The sequence below is a fragment of the Cnephaeus nilssonii genome (assembly GCF_951640355.1).
Source record: "Cnephaeus nilssonii genome assembly, chromosome: 15".
NCBI lineage: Eukaryota > Metazoa > Chordata > Mammalia > Chiroptera > Vespertilionidae > Cnephaeus > Cnephaeus nilssonii.
Genome location: NC_137086.1, coordinates 61,674,937 through 61,692,859, shown reverse-complemented (window position 1 = coordinate 61,692,859; position 17,923 = coordinate 61,674,937). Strand labels below are relative to the sequence as shown.

At 57.8% G+C, this 17,923-nt stretch overlaps 1 protein-coding gene across 1 annotated transcript; it reads right to left on the bottom strand.

Annotated features, from left to right (window-relative positions):
• Positions 1-2,260: 2,260 nt before the first annotated feature.
• On the bottom strand, positions 2,261-17,531 carry CNNM3 (cyclin and CBS domain divalent metal cation transport mediator 3). Its single transcript, XM_079791745.1, has 8 exons — positions 16,150-17,531; positions 8,639-8,782; positions 7,533-7,682; positions 6,947-7,116; positions 6,680-6,776; positions 6,178-6,311; positions 5,680-5,818; positions 2,261-2,554 (listed from the first exon to the last, which is right to left on the bottom strand). The coding sequence occupies exons 1-8, from the start codon at positions 17,507-17,509 to the stop codon at positions 2,490-2,492; spliced, it is 2,259 nt and encodes a 752-aa protein (XP_079647871.1). The 5' UTR covers positions 17,510-17,531; the 3' UTR covers positions 2,261-2,489.
• Between the last annotated feature and the right edge of the window lie 392 nt (positions 17,532-17,923).

The window sequence follows — 17,923 nt, the reverse complement described above, 5'->3', positions numbered from 1 at the left end:
TCACACACGTTGCTGGTGGAGATGTAAAATGGTGCAGCCACTCTGGAAGTTTGTCAATTTTAAAAAACAAAACAAAACACCATATAATCTAGTGATTGTACTACTGGACATTTCTCTCAGAGAAAGAACCCAACATTTACACAGAAACCTGTGATGAATGTTCATAGCAGCTTTATTTGGGATAGCCAAAAACTGGAAACCACCTCGATGTCCTTAACTAGAACGAGCATACGTGCATACCATGGGAAACGACGCAGCCACCAAAAGGGAGGAACTGTGGACCCCGCAGCCACCTGGATGAATATCCAGAGTATATGCTGAGAAAACCCAACCCCAAATGGTTACATGTTACTCAACCCCATTTATACATTCTTGAAATGACAAAATTGGCGAGCTGACAAACAGATCAAGGGTTGCCAGGGATTAGGGATGGCGGCTGGGGGGCGGGGGGAGGCTCTAAAAGGGTAGAGTGAGATGCTGATGGCAATGGGACAGTTGTGTCCAGGCTGTAGCGGTGGTCACACAAAGCTACACATGAGATGATATATAACTAACTATCCTCACTGCCCAGTGTCCATTCCTGGTTTGATACTGATTATAACTAAGATGTAACCATTGAGGAAAGCAGGGTGAAGGGTACCTCTATCTTGGCAACTTCCTATGAATCTGTACATTCAAAACAAATAGGTAGAAAAAAAAGTAACAGCTCTAAATTGGTACCCTGGAATGGATCCTGCAACTGAAAAAGGACATTAGAAAAACTGGCAAAATCCATATTATAAAGTGTAATTTAGTTATTTTTGTACCAGTGTTAACTTTTAGTTTTGATAAACGTACTGAGGTGATGTAAGATGTTAACATGAGGGGAGCCAGATGAAGGTTACATGGAACTCTTCTGTGAATCTAAAGTTATTTCAAAACTAAAATCCTGATGTCAGACCCATTACATCCCCCCTGGGTGGGCCCCGGGTATCAGAATTGTTAATTTGCCAGGTGATTCTAACGTGCAGCCCGGTGACGAACCACTGTTCTGGAGAGAGGTGGCTGTGAAGTACAGCGAAGTCCTCAATGTCCTCAGCAGGTTCTGCAACCTGCCACGGGCAGACTGATATAAGCAAGAGTTAATGCCCAGGGCATCTCCTCGGCATTAATGAGACACAGAATGATGAGGCATCCTCAGGACCTGCCGTTTCCCACCTGGGATTTTGCTCTTGGAGTGAATTCCTGGAGAACAGCTTCTCAGCAAGCAGGCCACTGTCTGACCTTCATTCCTGTTGATCCCAGACGAGGACCCAAATTCCTTTGAGAAAGGTTCCAGAAACCCTCCGTTTCCCCTACCCACTCTAAGATCCAGGTCCCTGTGATGCCCGCTTCTACGCAGCTGAAGAACTGTGGACGGTTAACAGAGGTAAACGGGAAGGAAAAGACAAACAACAAAAAGAGAATCTTGTTGCTTCCGATTCTCTAAAACCCCACAGCGAGGGACAGGAAATAGGCAAAAGCTTGAAATGAGATTTTAGAGACAGAAATCTCATGTTTTTCTAAGAGAAAGGTGGCGGTGATCCACCTGGCCCTCATTCAACCCTCCCTCCCTCCCTCCCTCCCTGCTCTCCACGCACTCACAGCCTCACGACCCGGAAGCCTAGGAGGAGGGCGTGAAATTGGTCTATAGTTGGTTCCTGTCCCGGGACCTGACCTTGAAGGAAGGACTGGGTGCAGCAGAAGAGCCCTTGCTCTCACAGGGACCTCTCGCTAAAACACAGAGAGTGGCCTGAGGGGTGAGGACGGCTGGCAGGAAGCTACTCCAGGGCTGGGCTCACCCGTCCCCCAGGCAGATGTGTGGGGGAAGCGCAGCCCCCCCCCCCCCCCCCCCCGCCCCCGTCCTGTCCCGGGGCCTGCAACTTGTTCAGGGCTCTGCCGGGTCAGCCAGCCACCTCCACAGGAGGGGCCGGACTAGTGGCACAGGCTTGTGAGGAACTAACTTCCAGGGTTGGCACAAAGGACAGGCTGGGGCGTGCCGAGACATGGCACTGTCAGGGAAGCCGCCACGTTCGCCAGGACAAGGCCATGGATTCGAACCCCCAGCCATCACCGGTGCCGTGGTTTGCTCAGAAAGTGCTGCCAGCAGCAGAAGGTTGGCAGAGAAGCAAAGCGAGTACAGGCGACGGCCACAGAAAGGCCGCGATCGTGCACTCACATCGTGGCGTGACCCCAGGAGGGGCAGGCGCCCTGCACCGTCACAGGGGGCAGGACGGGCCGACCAGGGAGACGGCGGTGTCCTCCGTCCCCTCGGAAGCAGGCCTGGAGGCTGTGCCCGCGGACCCCATGTCCCAGAGGAGGCAGGCCCTCAGAGGCTCCGGCTGCGTCCATAAGGGCCATCTAAAACGTGGCCCGAGGGGCGAGGACGGGCTGGCAGGAAGCTGCTCCGCTGGGCTCTGCGTTCCCCACGCGCTTGCCTACTCCCCAGACCTGGGCTGCCTGGCAAGCAGTTACACTCCTGGGTTCCGCCCGGGGCTCTCCTCCGCTGGGAGGCCGGGCCCACCGTGGTTGGACCCTGGAAGAGAGGGAAAGGAGAATTACTACCGGGGCGGAAAGGGCGGAAAGTGTGCTGATGCTCCTGGGGACGGGAGGGGGCAGGGCAGGCAGAGGCGCCTCAGGGTGTCAGGCAGACCTGGGAGTGAAACCGGTCAGCCTGACTCCGCCTCACAGACACCACTTAGAGGACGCGGTCATCACTGAGGCAGGGAAGCAGGGCTGGGTTGTGGCCGCAGGAGGCCGAGGCCGTACGCTGGGCAAGGGGAGCCTGCCTGGAAGGGAGCTTTAGTTTCCAAGTCTGGCGGGGTTCCATGAGTCCTCCGGTCTTCCAGAGAAACGAAGTGAGCAGCAGCAGAGGGACAGGAAGGGCCCTGCACCCCAGGGAAAGGCCCCCAGGCCCGGGAGGCGTCTCGGAGCGCCCCCAGCGGAGCTGGAAAGGAAAGCAAAGCCAAAGGAAAGGGCGTTTCTGAAAACAAAAAATGCTCACTAATCCAGGCAATTATCAACTGCAGTTTCCAAAAGTGCCCAAGAGGGGAAGGTCTACGGGGCAGGCTGGAGAGAGCAGAGAGGAGACAGCTATTGAGCCGAACCTGCAGAGCCTCCGCCCGCACACCGAGGACTCGGGCACTTGCTGGGCAGGGGCCCCGGCAGAGGCACGCGCTCTGCTTCCGGCTGCTCGGAACAGGGGGTCAGGGAACACGGAGTCTTCAGTGAACTTTCCCCTGAAAGTCCGGTTCTGTGAATGCTGCATGTGGAGGAGTCACTCCAGATGTGAAATGCAGGTCAGGGGTCAAAAAACTATTTCTGTAAAAGGTTAGTTCTGCCCTCGCCAGTCTGGCTCAGTGGATAGAGCGTCAGCCTGTGGACTGAAGGGTCTCGGGTTCAATTCCGGTCAAGGGCACAAGCCTAGGTTGTGGGCTCGATCCCCAGTAGGGGGTGTGCAGGAGGCAGCCGATCAATGATTCTTATCACTGATGTTTCTCTCTCTGTCCCTCTCCCTTCCTCTCTGAAATCAATTTAAAAAAAAATTATAATATATGTTTGTATATAAAAGGCCAGTACTTTCAGGTTTTGCAGGTCACATGGCCTCTGTGACAATTTGACTCTACTATTGTAGCTGAAAGGCTGCCACATACAATCTGTGAACAAACAGGTGGGTCCCAATAAAACTTTATTTATGCCCTGGCCAGTGTGGCTCAGTTAGTTAAGCATCATCTCATGCACCAAAAGGTTGCCAGTTCGATTCCTGATCAGGGTACATGCCTAGGATGTAGGGGGCGTGTGGAGGCAGCCAATCACTGATTCTCTTTCTCTCTCTCTCTCAAAAATCACTAAAAACGTATTTAAAAAACAAAACACAACTTTATTTACAAGAACAGGCAAAGGGCCAGATCCAACCCTTGGTCGACTTTACTGACCCTGCTCTATCGGGAGTCAAAAGCCATCGTGCGTCTGAGCGTGTTCTCTGGGAGTGGGTCTGACTGCGCTCCGAAGCAGCGCACCTGACTCCTCCGTGCGGAGTGACAGCCAGCCCCCCAGGAGGCAGCGACCGCAGCAAGAGGCCAGAAGCCGAGGCCAGGAGCAGAACGACAGCGGGTGAGCCTCATGGGGGCAAAGGCCAGCCGCACTTAGGAGGAACGGCCCCCGACAGGACTGCAGAGCAGGGCAGTAACCTGTTCCAAAGGGGACATGACGCACAGATCACTATAAATCCGTCCCTTAGGGGACTGACCTACGAGCAGCACAAGCCAAAAAAGGACTTAAAAACCCCCTGGGAATCCGGTAAAAGATGAAACGAAGAGAAAACCGTCCTTCTTAGCTTAAGTCTATACTCTGAACACGACGCACGCAGGCTGGGCAGCAGATGGGCCGGGAAAGGCTCCCACACGAGAACACCAAAACCAAAGGCTCATAAAGGACAGCTCGGCTTCTGAGGCCCACGCCTAGTAGGACAGTGCGAACAGGGGACGTCACAAAATCCACGGCCAGCACAGGAGCGCCACCAGCCCCAGCGGTGGTGTGGGTGTTCATTTGGGAGGGGCCCTGGGCAGCCCACACGCCGGACCGAAGCAGCGCACCCCACCCGGGTCCCCTTTCCCAACGCCCAGTGGGGGGGGGGGGGGGGGTTACTGGCTAAGCCAGCAACACGGCCCAGTGGGTTTGCCATCCCTTGCACCTGTACCTCTCTTCTCAGAAAGCATCTTTCTACTGGAAGAAGACATCGTGTTCTCAATCCTGGGCCTGAGCAGGCACAGCTGTTCTGGGAGGCACCACAGCCAGGGGCCAAGGGCACGCACAGGCTGCAAGCCAGAGGGCCCGGTCCGTCTCTGGAAAACGAGCGTAACCGCCCGTCCCAAACCTCAGGGGCGGGTCTCAGAGGAGTCAGGACCAGTGAGTGCAGAGCGCCGTGCCCAGCGAGTTCCCGAGCTCAGGTCCCCCCTGCGGGTCTCAGAGGAGTCAGGACCAGTGAGCGCAGAGCGCCGTGCCCAGCGAGTTCCCGAGCTCAGGTCCCCTCTGCGGGGCGAGGCCGGCCTTTCCGCCCACAGCCTGGCCCTGGCGCGTCTCAGACCCCGACCAGGAGAGCTCAGAGTAAAGGAACCTTCTTGATTAACAAGGGGAAGGTTCCCAGATGCTGCCACTCCTCCCACAGCCCCTCTCGGGAAGCCCTCCGTACACTGGAGGGTGGGGTTTGCATCTCCCACCACAAGCTTCTTGCGCAGAGGAGCCCCGGGCAGGATCGAGCGTCACCTAACACAGGCCTCGGGGCCCTTCTAGCTGGATGTGCCCACCAGCCACCCGCCTTCGGAGCCAGGCCCACTGGTACCCAAACCCTCTTTCTGGGGGACCTAACCCTAATCCTAAATGACCATTCTGACCGTATCTTATTCCCATTCAACAACTATTCCCTAAGTCAACCACCCGAACAGGCTCTCAAGAGAAAATGTTGCCTTCATAGACTCAAGTGCCTGCTGGTCTACAAACTCGGGATCGTCCGAGCTACTAAAAACAGCGAGAGTGGCCGGGAGGAAAGGGGAGGAAGAAGGAAGAATGCAGGGCAGAGAGCCAGTGTGTGTGCGCCGGCAGCACGGCCCCGAAGGGCAGGGGGCTTCTGGGTCGACACGCGGATGTGGCCTCGGGGCTCACCTGCTGCTGCGGCTGAGCTGTCCCCGAGGAGCCGGGTCTGGCTGCCTGGGATGACCTGGAGGTCCGCGCTCTCAGGGGACGGTGGCAGGAGCTGGGCTCGGCTGGCCAGGAGTGCATTGAGGTACTGGAGCCGCGTGACCTGGAGGACAGCACGCATTTCGGAGGTGAAGCGCCTGCTCATGCCACCCCCTCCTGCCCACACGCACCCGAACCAGGTGGGAGTCACCCTGACAGGATGAGGAGGAGGAACCACAGGCCGGCCAAGGGCAATCGAGCCAAGAGTCTCTAAGATCAGAGGGAAACTGGGTGCCTAGGCCCAGAGACCAGACCAGACCAGCAGCGGTCGGAGGAGGCAGAGCCAGTTCAAGGTTTGCTCTGGGACGTCTCAGACCGACTTCCTAGGGATTTACTCTCAATTCACACAAACTGGTGACCAGGGGGTCTAACCTTTGGGGACACAAAGCTGGTTAGAGGCCAGAACCAATGAGCAGTCCAAACCTTGATGAACTGCAGGTCGGAGAGGGCCCTCACGGTGTAGTCAGGACAATACGTGGACAAGCGGGTGCCGTCAGCTGGCTCGGGCTGCGGGTCATGGCAGAGGGCCTGGAGCGAGGACACCGGGGACTGGTGAACTAGGGAGAGGAACAAGCAGTCACGGGGAGCCCTGCTGGGAGCTGGCAGCCCACCTTGGTGGGGACAACTGCACAGCCGCTGAGAGCCCCCACCGTCACCCCGAGGGCCTACGGCCAGGAACGTGGGAGAGACGGCCAACAGCCTCCTCCGGGGAGGGGTACAGGGACGGGGGGAGCAGCCCAGGCGGGCCCCGAAAAACGCTGCCCCTCCCGCACGACCGAGTCCAGCAGGTGCTGCGGCAGACGGCCCTGTAGGAGGCCGAGCGCTGGAGGGAGAGAAGGGCAGGATCCTGGCCCTAGGGACCCAGCCACCGCAGAGGGAGAGCCTCAGCCAGCCCAGGCCTCACCAGGGGTGGGCCACAGCTTACCCGAAGATGGGGCTGTCAGGGCAGACAAGCCATAGTAGGTGAACGCCCCGTTCTCGAACTTCAGGCCCTCCTTCCCGATCTCCACCTCAACCCTGCCCTGGGAGGTGGAGAGAAACAGATGCGCACACATTACGTTTCCTGCCGGAAGGAAGCACAAGCAGAAAGCACCCCCTCTGATTACGCAGGGGTGTACCTAGATGTGCCTCCCTCGCTCAGACCCTTCCCTGCTTTCCGACCAGGTGGGGGCCTGGCCCGGGCTCCTGTTACCTGCAGGATGAGGATGAAGTAATCCACCGGCTGGCTGCGCTGGTACAGGTAATGGTGTGCAGCCAGGCGGTTGCTCTGGTCAAACCTCACCTCCTGGTTGACGCTGGGGTGCCTCAGCAGGTGCAACAGGACCTTCTCGGAGATTCGCAATGGGCTGAACACATCCACCTCTGCCCGTGGCAGAGAGAAGAGAGTGTCCACTGGGCCCTAAGCGGCCAGTGTAACCACACCGACGCCGCTGCCCACCTGGAATCTCCTGGCTGGCCCTCGAGCCGAGTCCCCTCCCAACACAAGAGGACTTGGCAGCCACACACACCACCGGCCGAGGCTTCCTGGCGGAGGCTCGCACAGGTGGCACCAGCCTGGCCCTGCTTTTGGATGTCTGGGGGAGCAGAGCAGTCCCCTTGGGTGACCTGAGTGTCCAGAAGGGTGTCTCTGCTGCCAGGACAGCCACGAGGAGCACAGAGGGGCTCCTGGACACTCTCCTGCTTACTGGGACGGGAAGGCAATGGCTGCCCGGGGGGTCTCCTGACCCACTGGACTGGTAAGCAAGAGAGTGGGGACAAGAACCACCCTTCATCCTCACCTCGGGAAAGGAAGCGCTGGGTGGCCAAGAGCAGCTGAGGCGAGATTTTCACTTTATACTCATCGTCAGACACCTTGAACAAGGAGAATTCCTCTTTCCGCCTGAGAGGGACACTGAGAGCAGCAGGCTTCTTCCTCACCGTGGTGTCTCCTGGGATGGCGAGCAGAAGGCAGCTTAGGCACCAGCAGCCCTCCTGCCAACATGACTAAACCAAGGGGCATGTTGCCTGCACCCCTCCAAAGCCGGGGGCTCCAGGGAGACAACTCGGAGCCCCCAGGACACATCCTTGGATGGTGCCGGCTGTCACCCCCACCTCACAGTACCCTGGTGCTCAAGGACAGAGAGCTCGAGGCCCACACGCAGCCATGCCTGAGAGAGGACCGCTCCGTGGAGCTGGGAGAAGGTAATGCTGACCCGACAGGAAGAAGCAAAGCGACAGGCCCTGTGGTCATTAGAAGACCACTCGCCGGAAGCAGCGCTGGAGGTCCCCTGGCGCTACCCGGTGGCAGCTAGCTAGTAGCTCTGAGCCTGGAGCAGCCCAAGGAACGAAACTAAAGATGCTGCAGGACGGACACATGCATGGGCAAAGCAGTCCTCCTGACAGCACACACAGGTGGGTGGCCCTGTGTCCCAATGCCGTGGGAGGCCCCAGCCATTGAGCATGGGTTCTAGGCCCATCCTGCAGACCTGTCACCATCCTAAGAGGCAGATGCTTCTAAGACACAACCACGGGACCAGGGACACGTTTTGGGAGGACCCTCTTAGTAAAGAGCCGGTTCTTAGTAAAGAACAAGCTTGAGGAGACACTGTACAAACCACATGAGAAGCAAAAGGAGCGAGGAGGAGAGAGTCTTGGAAACGCCCATAAGGACAGAGGCCCCTCAGTGAGGGGAGAGACAAGCGGCGCCCCAAGCAAGTGCTGGGACCGCAAGGCCCTGGGTGGATGGGCCACCATGGCTCCGCCCCCAGAAGGGTGCTCTCCCATGAGGGGCAACACTGGTCCACGCAGGGTTAGAACAGAGACCCGGCATCCCCTGGAACGGAAGCACACACCTGTGAGCCCAAAGGCCCACTGAGCCAAAAAGCTGCCAGGAGGCGAGACTCACGGTAGTCCTCGGACTCGTCCAGGATCTCGGACTTGATGATCTCCTCAATGACGTCCTCCAGGGTGACCAGGCCCAGGACCTCGTAGAAGGGGTCACCTTCCCCCTCGTTGTTCACCTTCTGCACGATGGCCATGTGGGACTTCCCTAGAGGAGGGGAAGTGCCTGTGACAGGGTGCCAGAGGCTCCCCCGTTTCTGGGTTCCACCCTGCACAAGCCCACCACCAACAGGACAGATGCTGATGTTTGTGTCCCTAAGACCCACCAAGCACTGGGTGTGACTTTTCTGGGTTCTTTTTTTATATATATACATATTTTATTGATTTCAGAGAGGAAGGGGGGAGAGAGAGATAGAAACATCAATGATGAGAGAGAATCATCGATTGGTTGCCTCCTTCATGCCCCCAACTGGGGATGGAGACTACAACCCCAGCATGTGTCCTTGACAGGAACTGAACCCAGGACCCTTTAGTCCACAAGCCAACATTCTATCCACTGAGCCAAACCAGCTAGAGCTGGGTTCTTAATGCTCATGAGGACTGGCCTCACCTCACATGGGAGGAACCCGAACCCCAGACACTGCACTCCCCGGCGCAAGGCCCCCCGAGCTAGAGTCAGCCCCAGGTCTGTGTAGCTCCACGCCGTCAATGTGGCTTAGCCATGAATGCATCAGGTAAACTGCAGACACAAGGCACCAACTCCAGAAATGGAGGCTCCCCAGGACCGACTAAGTGGAGCTGAGAGAGCCCCTCCAGTCTGACCCTCCTAGGGCAGATTTCCCAGTTCTGAAAGCTGCCCTTTCTTTCCAGAAGCCAAGGTCTAGGAAGGTCATCCAGGGGATCTGTGTGGGAACTTACCCCTTCCTCTTCTGCCTTTCTCAGTTACCTTCCTATTTGTTTGTTTAACAAGGAAATGTAAACTTGAAAAAGATCCCACACTTTCTGAGTGCTGGGCATGTTGGGAAAAGTCAGGAGCTCCCTCTGCCTTAGCTAAGGTGCTCTTCATCTATAAAACTGTACACACGCACAAGAGAAACACAATGCAAGCCACACATGTAATTTCAAAGTTTTGAGTAGCTACATTAAAAAAAAAAAAAGACCCAGGTGAAATAAACTGATAATCTATTGTTTTAAGTCAATATAGCTAAAATACCACTTTGACACGCAATCAATATAAACACATTAATAGATGTTTTACTTTTTTGTGCGAGTCTTTGAAGTCTGCTGTGTGTCTGCATTTATAGCACATCTCGGTTCAGACTAGTTACCTCTTCAGAGCTCAGGAGCACACATGGGTGGTGGCAACTGGGCTGTGCAGGTCCTGGGCCCGAGAGCAGGCTGATCACCACGCCCTTCTCTGTTACCAGTGAAAAGGGCTGGCCTGGGGGGAAAGCTGGCCTGGGCTTGCAAAGTAAAGAGGGTACTTGCTTCAAGAATCTTTTGGTAAAGCAAGAAATCAAGTTCCCTTCTTTGTACGAATCATCCTTTCTATACCCTGGGTTTAATCACAATTCTATGTGTTGAGTTTAGAAACATACTCTGTGGAGCTCTGTTAGGCACGCATGCCCCATTCCTGCAGCATTCATGCCATGGCCCCCCGCCCCCCGCCCCCAGGGGTTTGGACCTCTGCTCCAAAGCTGGATGGAATGCAAATGTGAAGACTCAAGCAAAAACTATCTATCCTATCTAATAAAAGAGTAATATGCAGATTGACCATCACTCCAACACACAAGATGGCCGCCCCCATGTGGACACAAGATGGCCGCCACAAGATGGCCAGCAGGGGAGGGCAGTTGGGAGGGACCAGGCCTGTAAGGGAGGGCAGTTGGGGGGGGACCCAGGCCTGCAGGGAAGAGCAGTTGGGGGGACCAGGCCTACAGGGGAGGGCAGTTAGGGGTGACCAGGTCTGCAGGGGAGGGCAGTTAGGGGCAAACAGGCTGGCAGGGGAGCAGTTAGGCATCAATCAGTCTGGCAGAGGAGTGGTTAGGGGGTGATCAGGCTGGCAGGCAGAAGTGTTAGGGGCAATCAGGAAGGCAGGAAGGCGAGCAGTTGGGAGCCAGCAGTCCTGGATTGTGAGAGGGATGTCCGACTGCCCGTTTAGGCCCAATCCTACCGGGATCAGGCCTAAACGGGCAGTCGGACATCCCTTGAGGGGTCCCAGATTGGAAAGGGTGCAGGCTGGGCTGAGGGATACTGCCCCTCCATGCACGAATTTCATGCACCAGGCCTCTAAACCTATACAATAAAAGCCTAATATGCTAAGTGTCTGGTCCTCCAGTTGGCCATTCAACCAATCAAAGCATAACATGCTAATGATATGCTAAGGTCGCTCAACTGCTTGCTATGACATGCACTGACCACAGGGGGCAGACAGTCGACTGGTCAACCAGTAGCTATGACATTCACTGACCACCAGGGGGCAGACACTCCAACTGGTAGGTTAGCTTGCTGCTGGGGTCCAGCCGATCAGGATTGAGTGAGAGGCCGGGCACACCCTGGAGCCCTCCCACGGTCTCTCCCTGACCTCAATCATGCACCACTGGGGTCCCTCGGCCTGGCCTGTGCTCTCTCGCAATCTGGGGGCCCCCTTGGGGGATGTCGGAGAATCCATTTTGTCCCAACAGCAGAACAACCAGTCGCTATGACATGCACTGACCACCAGGAGACAGACACTCAACGCAGGAGCTGCCCCCTGGTGGTCAGTGCGCTCCCACTGGGGGAGTGCTGCTCAGTCAGAAGCCGGGGTCACAGCTGGCGAGCACAGCGGTGGCTCCTGGACTGTGAGAGGGAGCAGGCCAGGCTGAGGGACACCCCCCAAGTACACAAATTTCATGCACCGGGCCTCTAGCTCATAAATATATATGTACATGTATATGTATATGTATATGACTGATATGCAAAGTGTCCCCTCCAGAGTTTGACCGAGAGACCAGGATTTCAATTGCTCGCTATGACGTGCGCTGACTATCAGGGGGCGGCGCAAAATGAAGGCAGGCCCCGGCCAGCAGCAGGAAGGCCCTGATCACCGGCCAGGCCTAGGGACCCTATCCCTGCATGAATTTCGTGCACCGGGCCTCTAGTTACTGTATTCTTAGTAGTAGAAAACCACTAGCAGGATGATCAAGAAAGGAATGAGGCTGTAAAAGGATAAAAAGATAACACTTGCTGTATCTCATCAAAGCTCAGATGCCATCAATTGTGAGCACAGCCTGACTGCAGATGGGTTAAGCAGCAGGATTTAATGCTTACCCTGTGCTGGACACCAAGGGCTTTACTCACTTATTAACTTACCAAGTGCTCCGACACCTCTCTGCGGCATACAGTACTATTACCCCCACTTATAGTTTACAGAGAAAATGAGGCCGAGGGAGGTCCAATGACCCACCCAAGAGCAAAACCAGGATTCGAATGCAAGCAGCTGGCTCCCGAGTCCATTCTCTTCCCCACCACGCTCCACTGGCTCTCACGGAGTCCGAGAAAGCCCTCCCCTTGGTGACTCCCACGGGCCCCTCTAAAGAAAAGAGAGCATCGTTCTCTTGTCATCTCGAGGATGCTCTAATATGCTCAATAATTAAAGGTGGAAATGACTATATTACATTGTCTCGCCCCCAGAGGAAAAGCCAGGGGGGCTTGGAGAGGGATCTGCTTGTTCCTGATGAGACGGCACTGAAGGGGACCGCAGCGTTCCGCCCCTTGGGGTTTGTGGTGGGAATGGCTCACACCAAAGGCAGGCGCCATTTCTAGAAGGGCCAGGGGACCCTGCCACATGACACCCATGTCAGGCCAGATCAGGACGCACTACTCTGGCAGCAGCTTTCTCGGGTTCTGAAACCAGATCCCAGGCTCCAGGGGCCTCTGAGATCGCAGAGGACCCACCTCGGCTCCCTTCTCCCAGGAGCCACTGGCTTTGGCAGGCTGCCTGCAGAATGGACTGACTTCTCCTTTGCCTTCAAACTTCTATGAAACGGGCACAACTTCCTCAGTGACCTGCCACATGGAAGACCCCCTCAACCAGTGGCCAGGGGATTTCCTCTCAAGACAACGTCTGAAGGGGTCCAGAAGGCAGCCGAGAGGAAGCAGTAGAAGTACACAGAGAAAGGGCAGCTGGAGGGATTAGGTTTATTTTTCATCTGAGAGGATAAAATGCCCTGAAAATATGGGCCCTGCTGGCTGACTGCAAACCTGGCATCGGCCCTGGCACAGTGCCCGAGCCACAAGCAAGAGGCAGATGGTGCATCTCACCAGCATGGCCAGAAAGCCCTGGAAAAGCCCCACCGTTTAATCTTAGTCGTTTAGTTAGCAGGCACAAGGGTACTCGTAAGTTACATGAATGCTCGAGGACTCTTCTAGGATATTCTTAAAAACACATTTGGAGTTTGGGCCTCTCTGCCTTCCCTCTTTTGCTTTTAAAGTCACTCTATGAATCTGTCCTGCGAGAAGGGGCATTACTAACATTCCCCATGGCAGGTCTGACTCTGCAGAGCTGTGGCTTCTGACAGTGAACCCGAACTCGGACCCTTTAAAGCAGAAACTAACAAACTCACCTATCCTAACCCCTCCTCTGGCTGAATGTCCCTGAGTCATCTCAGTGGGGTGGACAAGGAAAGCAGGGACTGATGGCTTTAAAGGAAATACAGCCCGAAAGCACTCACTCTTCCGGGTAATCTTTGCACAAAATCGTCGTGTGGACTTAAGTCTGCACACTGACTGAAGTCTCCCCACTGGGGAAGGTGACTCTCCGAGACGGTGACGTCCCAGAGAGACGGCTCTGGAAGCAGGACAGGAACAGGGGCCGGAATGGTAGCTGCCAAGATGCCAGAGGCTCCAGCTGGAGGGAATTCAGAGGCACCACCACCTCACACGCCTGGCAGAGGCGGGACGGGAACCGAACTCTAAAACCTCAGGCACCACCAAGGCTACAATACGCTGTGTTCACGGGGTTATGCTAGAGGGTTCTACCGAGGAAAGGAAAGACATCCACCCGAGAACGCACAGCACGAGCAGCAGAGAAAGCTCCGGGATTCACGTGGTCACTGCCCTGAGAATGGCCCTCTCACCACAGGAGGCAGCGCTCCCCACTCAGCCTCCGTCACCTCCCAGGAGCGGTAGCAGGGTCAGTAGGCAGCTCCAGGGTCAGCATCAGGCTGCAGGAAGCCTGCGTGGCTCCCCAGAGCTGCTCCGGGGCCACCACCCAGCACAGGAGTGGCCTGCACCGTGGCCATCCCTCTCTACTGGCTCCTTTCCAACATCTAAACCTAAACCCACCCGACTCGCCCATCGTAATCCCGGCCATTCCCTCCCAGCCACTGCTCTCCGGCTTCTGCTCTACAGCCACACCTCCCGAAGGCTCTTCATAACCTGTCAGACCCCTCATGCCCTACTCACTCCATCTGTTACCCCACACCACGGCTTGCTGGACCAGACGACACGATTTTGGCCTCCTCTCCACATCACTCGCCTTCCCTTGGTGAGTGGTCTCCTACCCCGGCTTCCAGATGTTCCAAGCTGCTGGCTCTCCTCAGCAGCCTCTCTGCTGCCCTCTGCGGACATGCTTGTGCCCCTCAGGGTTAGGCTCTCTGCTCCCCTTCTGTGGTTGAGGGACCACCTCCGCACCCAGAACCAGACCTTCACCTCCACTCAGGTCCTTCCAATTTCACGGCACCTGCCCCCTAGGACTTGGCCTCCGGCCACTGCACAAACTCCTAAGTCCAGAACAAACTCCTCACCCAGCCCCTTGCCCTCACCTTCCTGCAATCCAGGTCTCATCCCCAGCCCCTCCCTCTTGCTGGAAAGCCCCCGACAACCACAAAACCTTCCCAATTCCACCTCCAAATGCCCTCTTGGGTCTCCTCCCCAGGCCCCATTCAGCCCGCCATCCTCTCCCTCTTGCCATCGCTTCCCTCCCCCACCCCCAACCCCCACCCCCCAATGGTCTCCACACCAGTCATGGTGAGATGCTCTGCTCACAGGCACCACCCTGGTGTCAAGTCCAGCCTCCCCACGGTCTCAAGCTGGGAGGCAGCAGGGGCAGGATGGAATAAACCCTCCAACTGACTCCAGGGCCACCTCGTAGACTACAGTGGCCCAGATGGAGTACTTGCCACCAGGAGGTTCTGTCTGGCCCCTGCCCGGGGGGCTCCCCACCTCTGAGAGGGGCTGAATGACCCCTTTCTTGGAAGACAGCTGGGGGCACCCATGAGATTCTCTAGCAGAGCAGTCAGAGCTACCCATCAGGCCTCCGGTCCAATGGGAGGCACAGCACTAACAGTAACCGCCAGTCTAGGCAACACCCAGGCCTCCCGCAAGGATGCACATGAGCGCCCAGTACTGTCTGGTATTCGGCAGTGCTAACGCAGAAGTAACAGGGTCAGGTCCACAAAGCCCTGCATCCCTGCATCCCTGCTCCCGTCCCCCTGTCCCCCTGCCTTCACCATCAGGGGCCACGAAGATCAGGGGGCTTTACTCACTTCCCAGCCTCACATTACACAGGCTTCGGGATCAAGCCCACCCAGAATTCTGGGGTGTCCCCGGTGCCCATCCTGCAGTTCAGGTCTGAGAAGCTTGGCTGGCAGCCGAGGAGCAGCCAAGCTCTAAGGAGCACATTCGCGTTGGCCATGGAAAGGACTACAGGGCAGCCCACACCTTCACACTTGGAGGGTAGGTTTTGGTTTTTACCTGCAACCTAAGAGCTGCTCAGATACATCAGATACATCAAGGTGAAAGAGAGAGTAAAATGTGTAGTTACGGGAGAACCTGAAAGACCTTATGGAAGTTTTCTGAAAGAAGATAGCTGAAGGGGAGGCTACATCAGCATCCATGAAGTTGTTTCTGGCAAAATCCAAGTGGACATTCCATCCACACCTGCAGAAAGGTATTTGTCAACCACTCCTTTCCTGTCATCAGCAAGGCAGCAGCCCTCAGTGACCTGAACGAGGATGAGCTGGAAACATCACTGTGGGTGGACAAGGACAGGGCTGATTTCACATCACAGGCATCCCTTGGTTCATTGCTCTTCACAGGTGTTGCGTTTTTGACAAATGGAAGGCAAGACCCTCCACCAGCAAAAACATTAAGACTCGCTTTATTGTGGTGGTCTGGAACCGAGCCCACAATATCTCTGGGGTGTGCTTGTATATGAAGGCAGATAATAGGTATCTGGAGACAAGTTTTTTCTACGTTTTTTAGTTTCTATCCGAGAGTTTGGATGTGCTACAAACCCAAAGCCCATAATGGCGGTTGGAATCTAGTGGACATACCTCCCAGAATTGGGGGCCTACCAGGAAAAGGGACGGTTTGCTCTCTATAGCGCTGTCACCCTCTGAACGATGGTCCTTAAGTGATATTTCAGAAGGTCATTCGGAGCTGCAAGGTCATCATCTTCTTTAAAAGAGCACTTAGAGGTCTCATTGCCCTCCACAGGGCTGGGACCCTCTCCCCGAGGCTTCGGTAACCCCTCACCCCTTTCTAGGGAAGACCGAAGGCCTTCAGGTCCCCTCCGCGATTCCCAGACCGTACCTCGCTTGAACTCCTCCAAAACGGCGTCCAGCTTGGTGTCGTTGAAGACAAAGTGGAGCGGGTGGTTGTAGAAGCGGGTGATGGTGCTGAGCGGCGTGCAGTCCTCGGGGTCCACGAAGGCCAAGTCCTTGAGGTAGAGCATGTCCACGATATTGGAGCGCTCCTCCTCGTACACAGGGATGCGCGTGTGGCCGCTCTGCATGATGCTGGCCAGGACGCCGAAGTCCAGCACGGTGCTGGCGTCTAGCATGAAGCAGTCCTCAAGCGGAGTGAGCACCTCCTCCACGGTCCGGTAGCGCAGCACGCCCTTACTGAGGTCGCTGTAGGGATCGCCGCCACCTCGTGCCAGCTCCAGCACGCGCTCGCGCAGCCGCCCGGGTCGCGCCGCCAGCTCCAGCAGCTGACCCACCGGCAAGGCCACGGGCAGGGTGAGCAACACGGCCAGGCGGCTGAGCGCCAGAGCGCGCGGGGCCAGCGCCAGCGTCCAGCGTCCGCTCACGGCGGCCGGCAGCACCTCGGCCACCAGGAACGCGAGCCCTGCACTGCCCAGCACGGCGGGCACAGCGCGCTGGCCGGCCGCGCGATACAGCAGCACCGCCAGCGCCGCCTGTGCCAGGCAGGCTAGCAGCAGCAGCGCGCCAAGGGCGTAGCTGGCCCAGCGCCGCGCCGACTCCAGACGCCGCGCCGCCGCGCGCTCCGCCTCCGACCCGTTCTCGCGCAGCACCTGCACCTCAGCTGGTGTCAACACCAGCGCGCTCAGCTGCAGGCCGCGTGCCAGCGCTGCCAGCGCCAGCAGCCCCGCAGCCCCCAGGCCAAGCGCCCAGGGCGGCACCGCCTCCTGGAACGCTGCCTCGACGCTTGGCTCCGCGCCCACGGCCTCAGCGCGCAGGCGCAGCAGCGCGTGCCACTCGCCAGCGGGGGCCGCCGCCGCTGCTGTCTCCCCAGCTGCCGCGCCGTCCGGCTCCCCGCGCACCGCAAGCAGCGTCGAGTGTGGGTGCTCGGCCTCGGCTCGCAGGCGTAGCAGCGCGCGCCACTCGCCTGTCGAGGCCGCCGCCGCCGCCTCCCCGGACGCCGCGGCCGGCCTGACCGGCCCGCCCTCGGGGCAGCCCGCACCCTCAGGGGCCGCCCAGGACCAGGAGCTGTTCCCGAAGCCCGAGCCAAAGAGGCGCAAGCGGAAGGTGGCCTCAGGCACGGCCGGCACCTCCCCTCCGCGCGCCCACGCCGCTCCCGCGGACCCGGCCTGCTCCAGGCAAATGCCCAGCACCCGTGGACCCTGCGCCACCTCCCCCGCGGCGTGACCCAGACAGAGCGCGGCCAGCAGCCAGCCCAGCCGCCCCGCCGCCGCTGCTGCTGCCGCCATCGCCCGCTGCCCGTCTCGGGCCCCCGCGCAGCCTACCTCCGCCTCCGCCGGCCAATAGGCGCCGGCCTCGCGCCCCCCTTCGCCAATGGGCGACGCGTGGGGGCGGGCCTAGGGTCGGGCTAGGCTGCGCCGGGGCGTAAACAAGTGGCGCGGGCCGGGGCGAGGCGAGGCGGGGCGGGGCTGACGGCCCGGGGAATGGGGGGTGGGGGGCCGCGGTGCTCGCGTGGTCGTCGCCCTGGCTCCGGAGGCCCACCTGAGCTCTGACAGGTGCCCGGCTGGCGAGAGGCCGCAAGCGAGGGTCTCGGTGTAGGGAGAGGTGTCGCTTTCTGAGGAAAAGGCCTGGGAACTGCCGGCTAGAGGCAAGGAGGGTGAAGGGAAATCCGAGTTGGGCTCGGTGAAGCTAAGGTTCGGGAA

Excerpts from the sequence above, each read along its gene's own strand:
- CNNM3 (XM_079791745.1), bottom strand. The coding sequence starts at position 17,509 with ATGGCGGCAGCAGCAGCGGCGGCGGGGCGGCTGGGCTGGCTGCTGGCC. Across the intron at positions 7,117-7,532 it reads CCAGCGCTTCCTTTCCCGAG|AGGTGGATGTGTTCAGCCCA; the intron begins GTGAGGATGAAG and ends TGCCACGGGCAG. Across the intron at positions 6,777-6,946 it reads ACTTCATCCTCATCCTGCAG|GGCAGGGTTGAGGTGGAGAT; the intron begins GTAACAGGAGCC and ends TCCACCTCCCAG.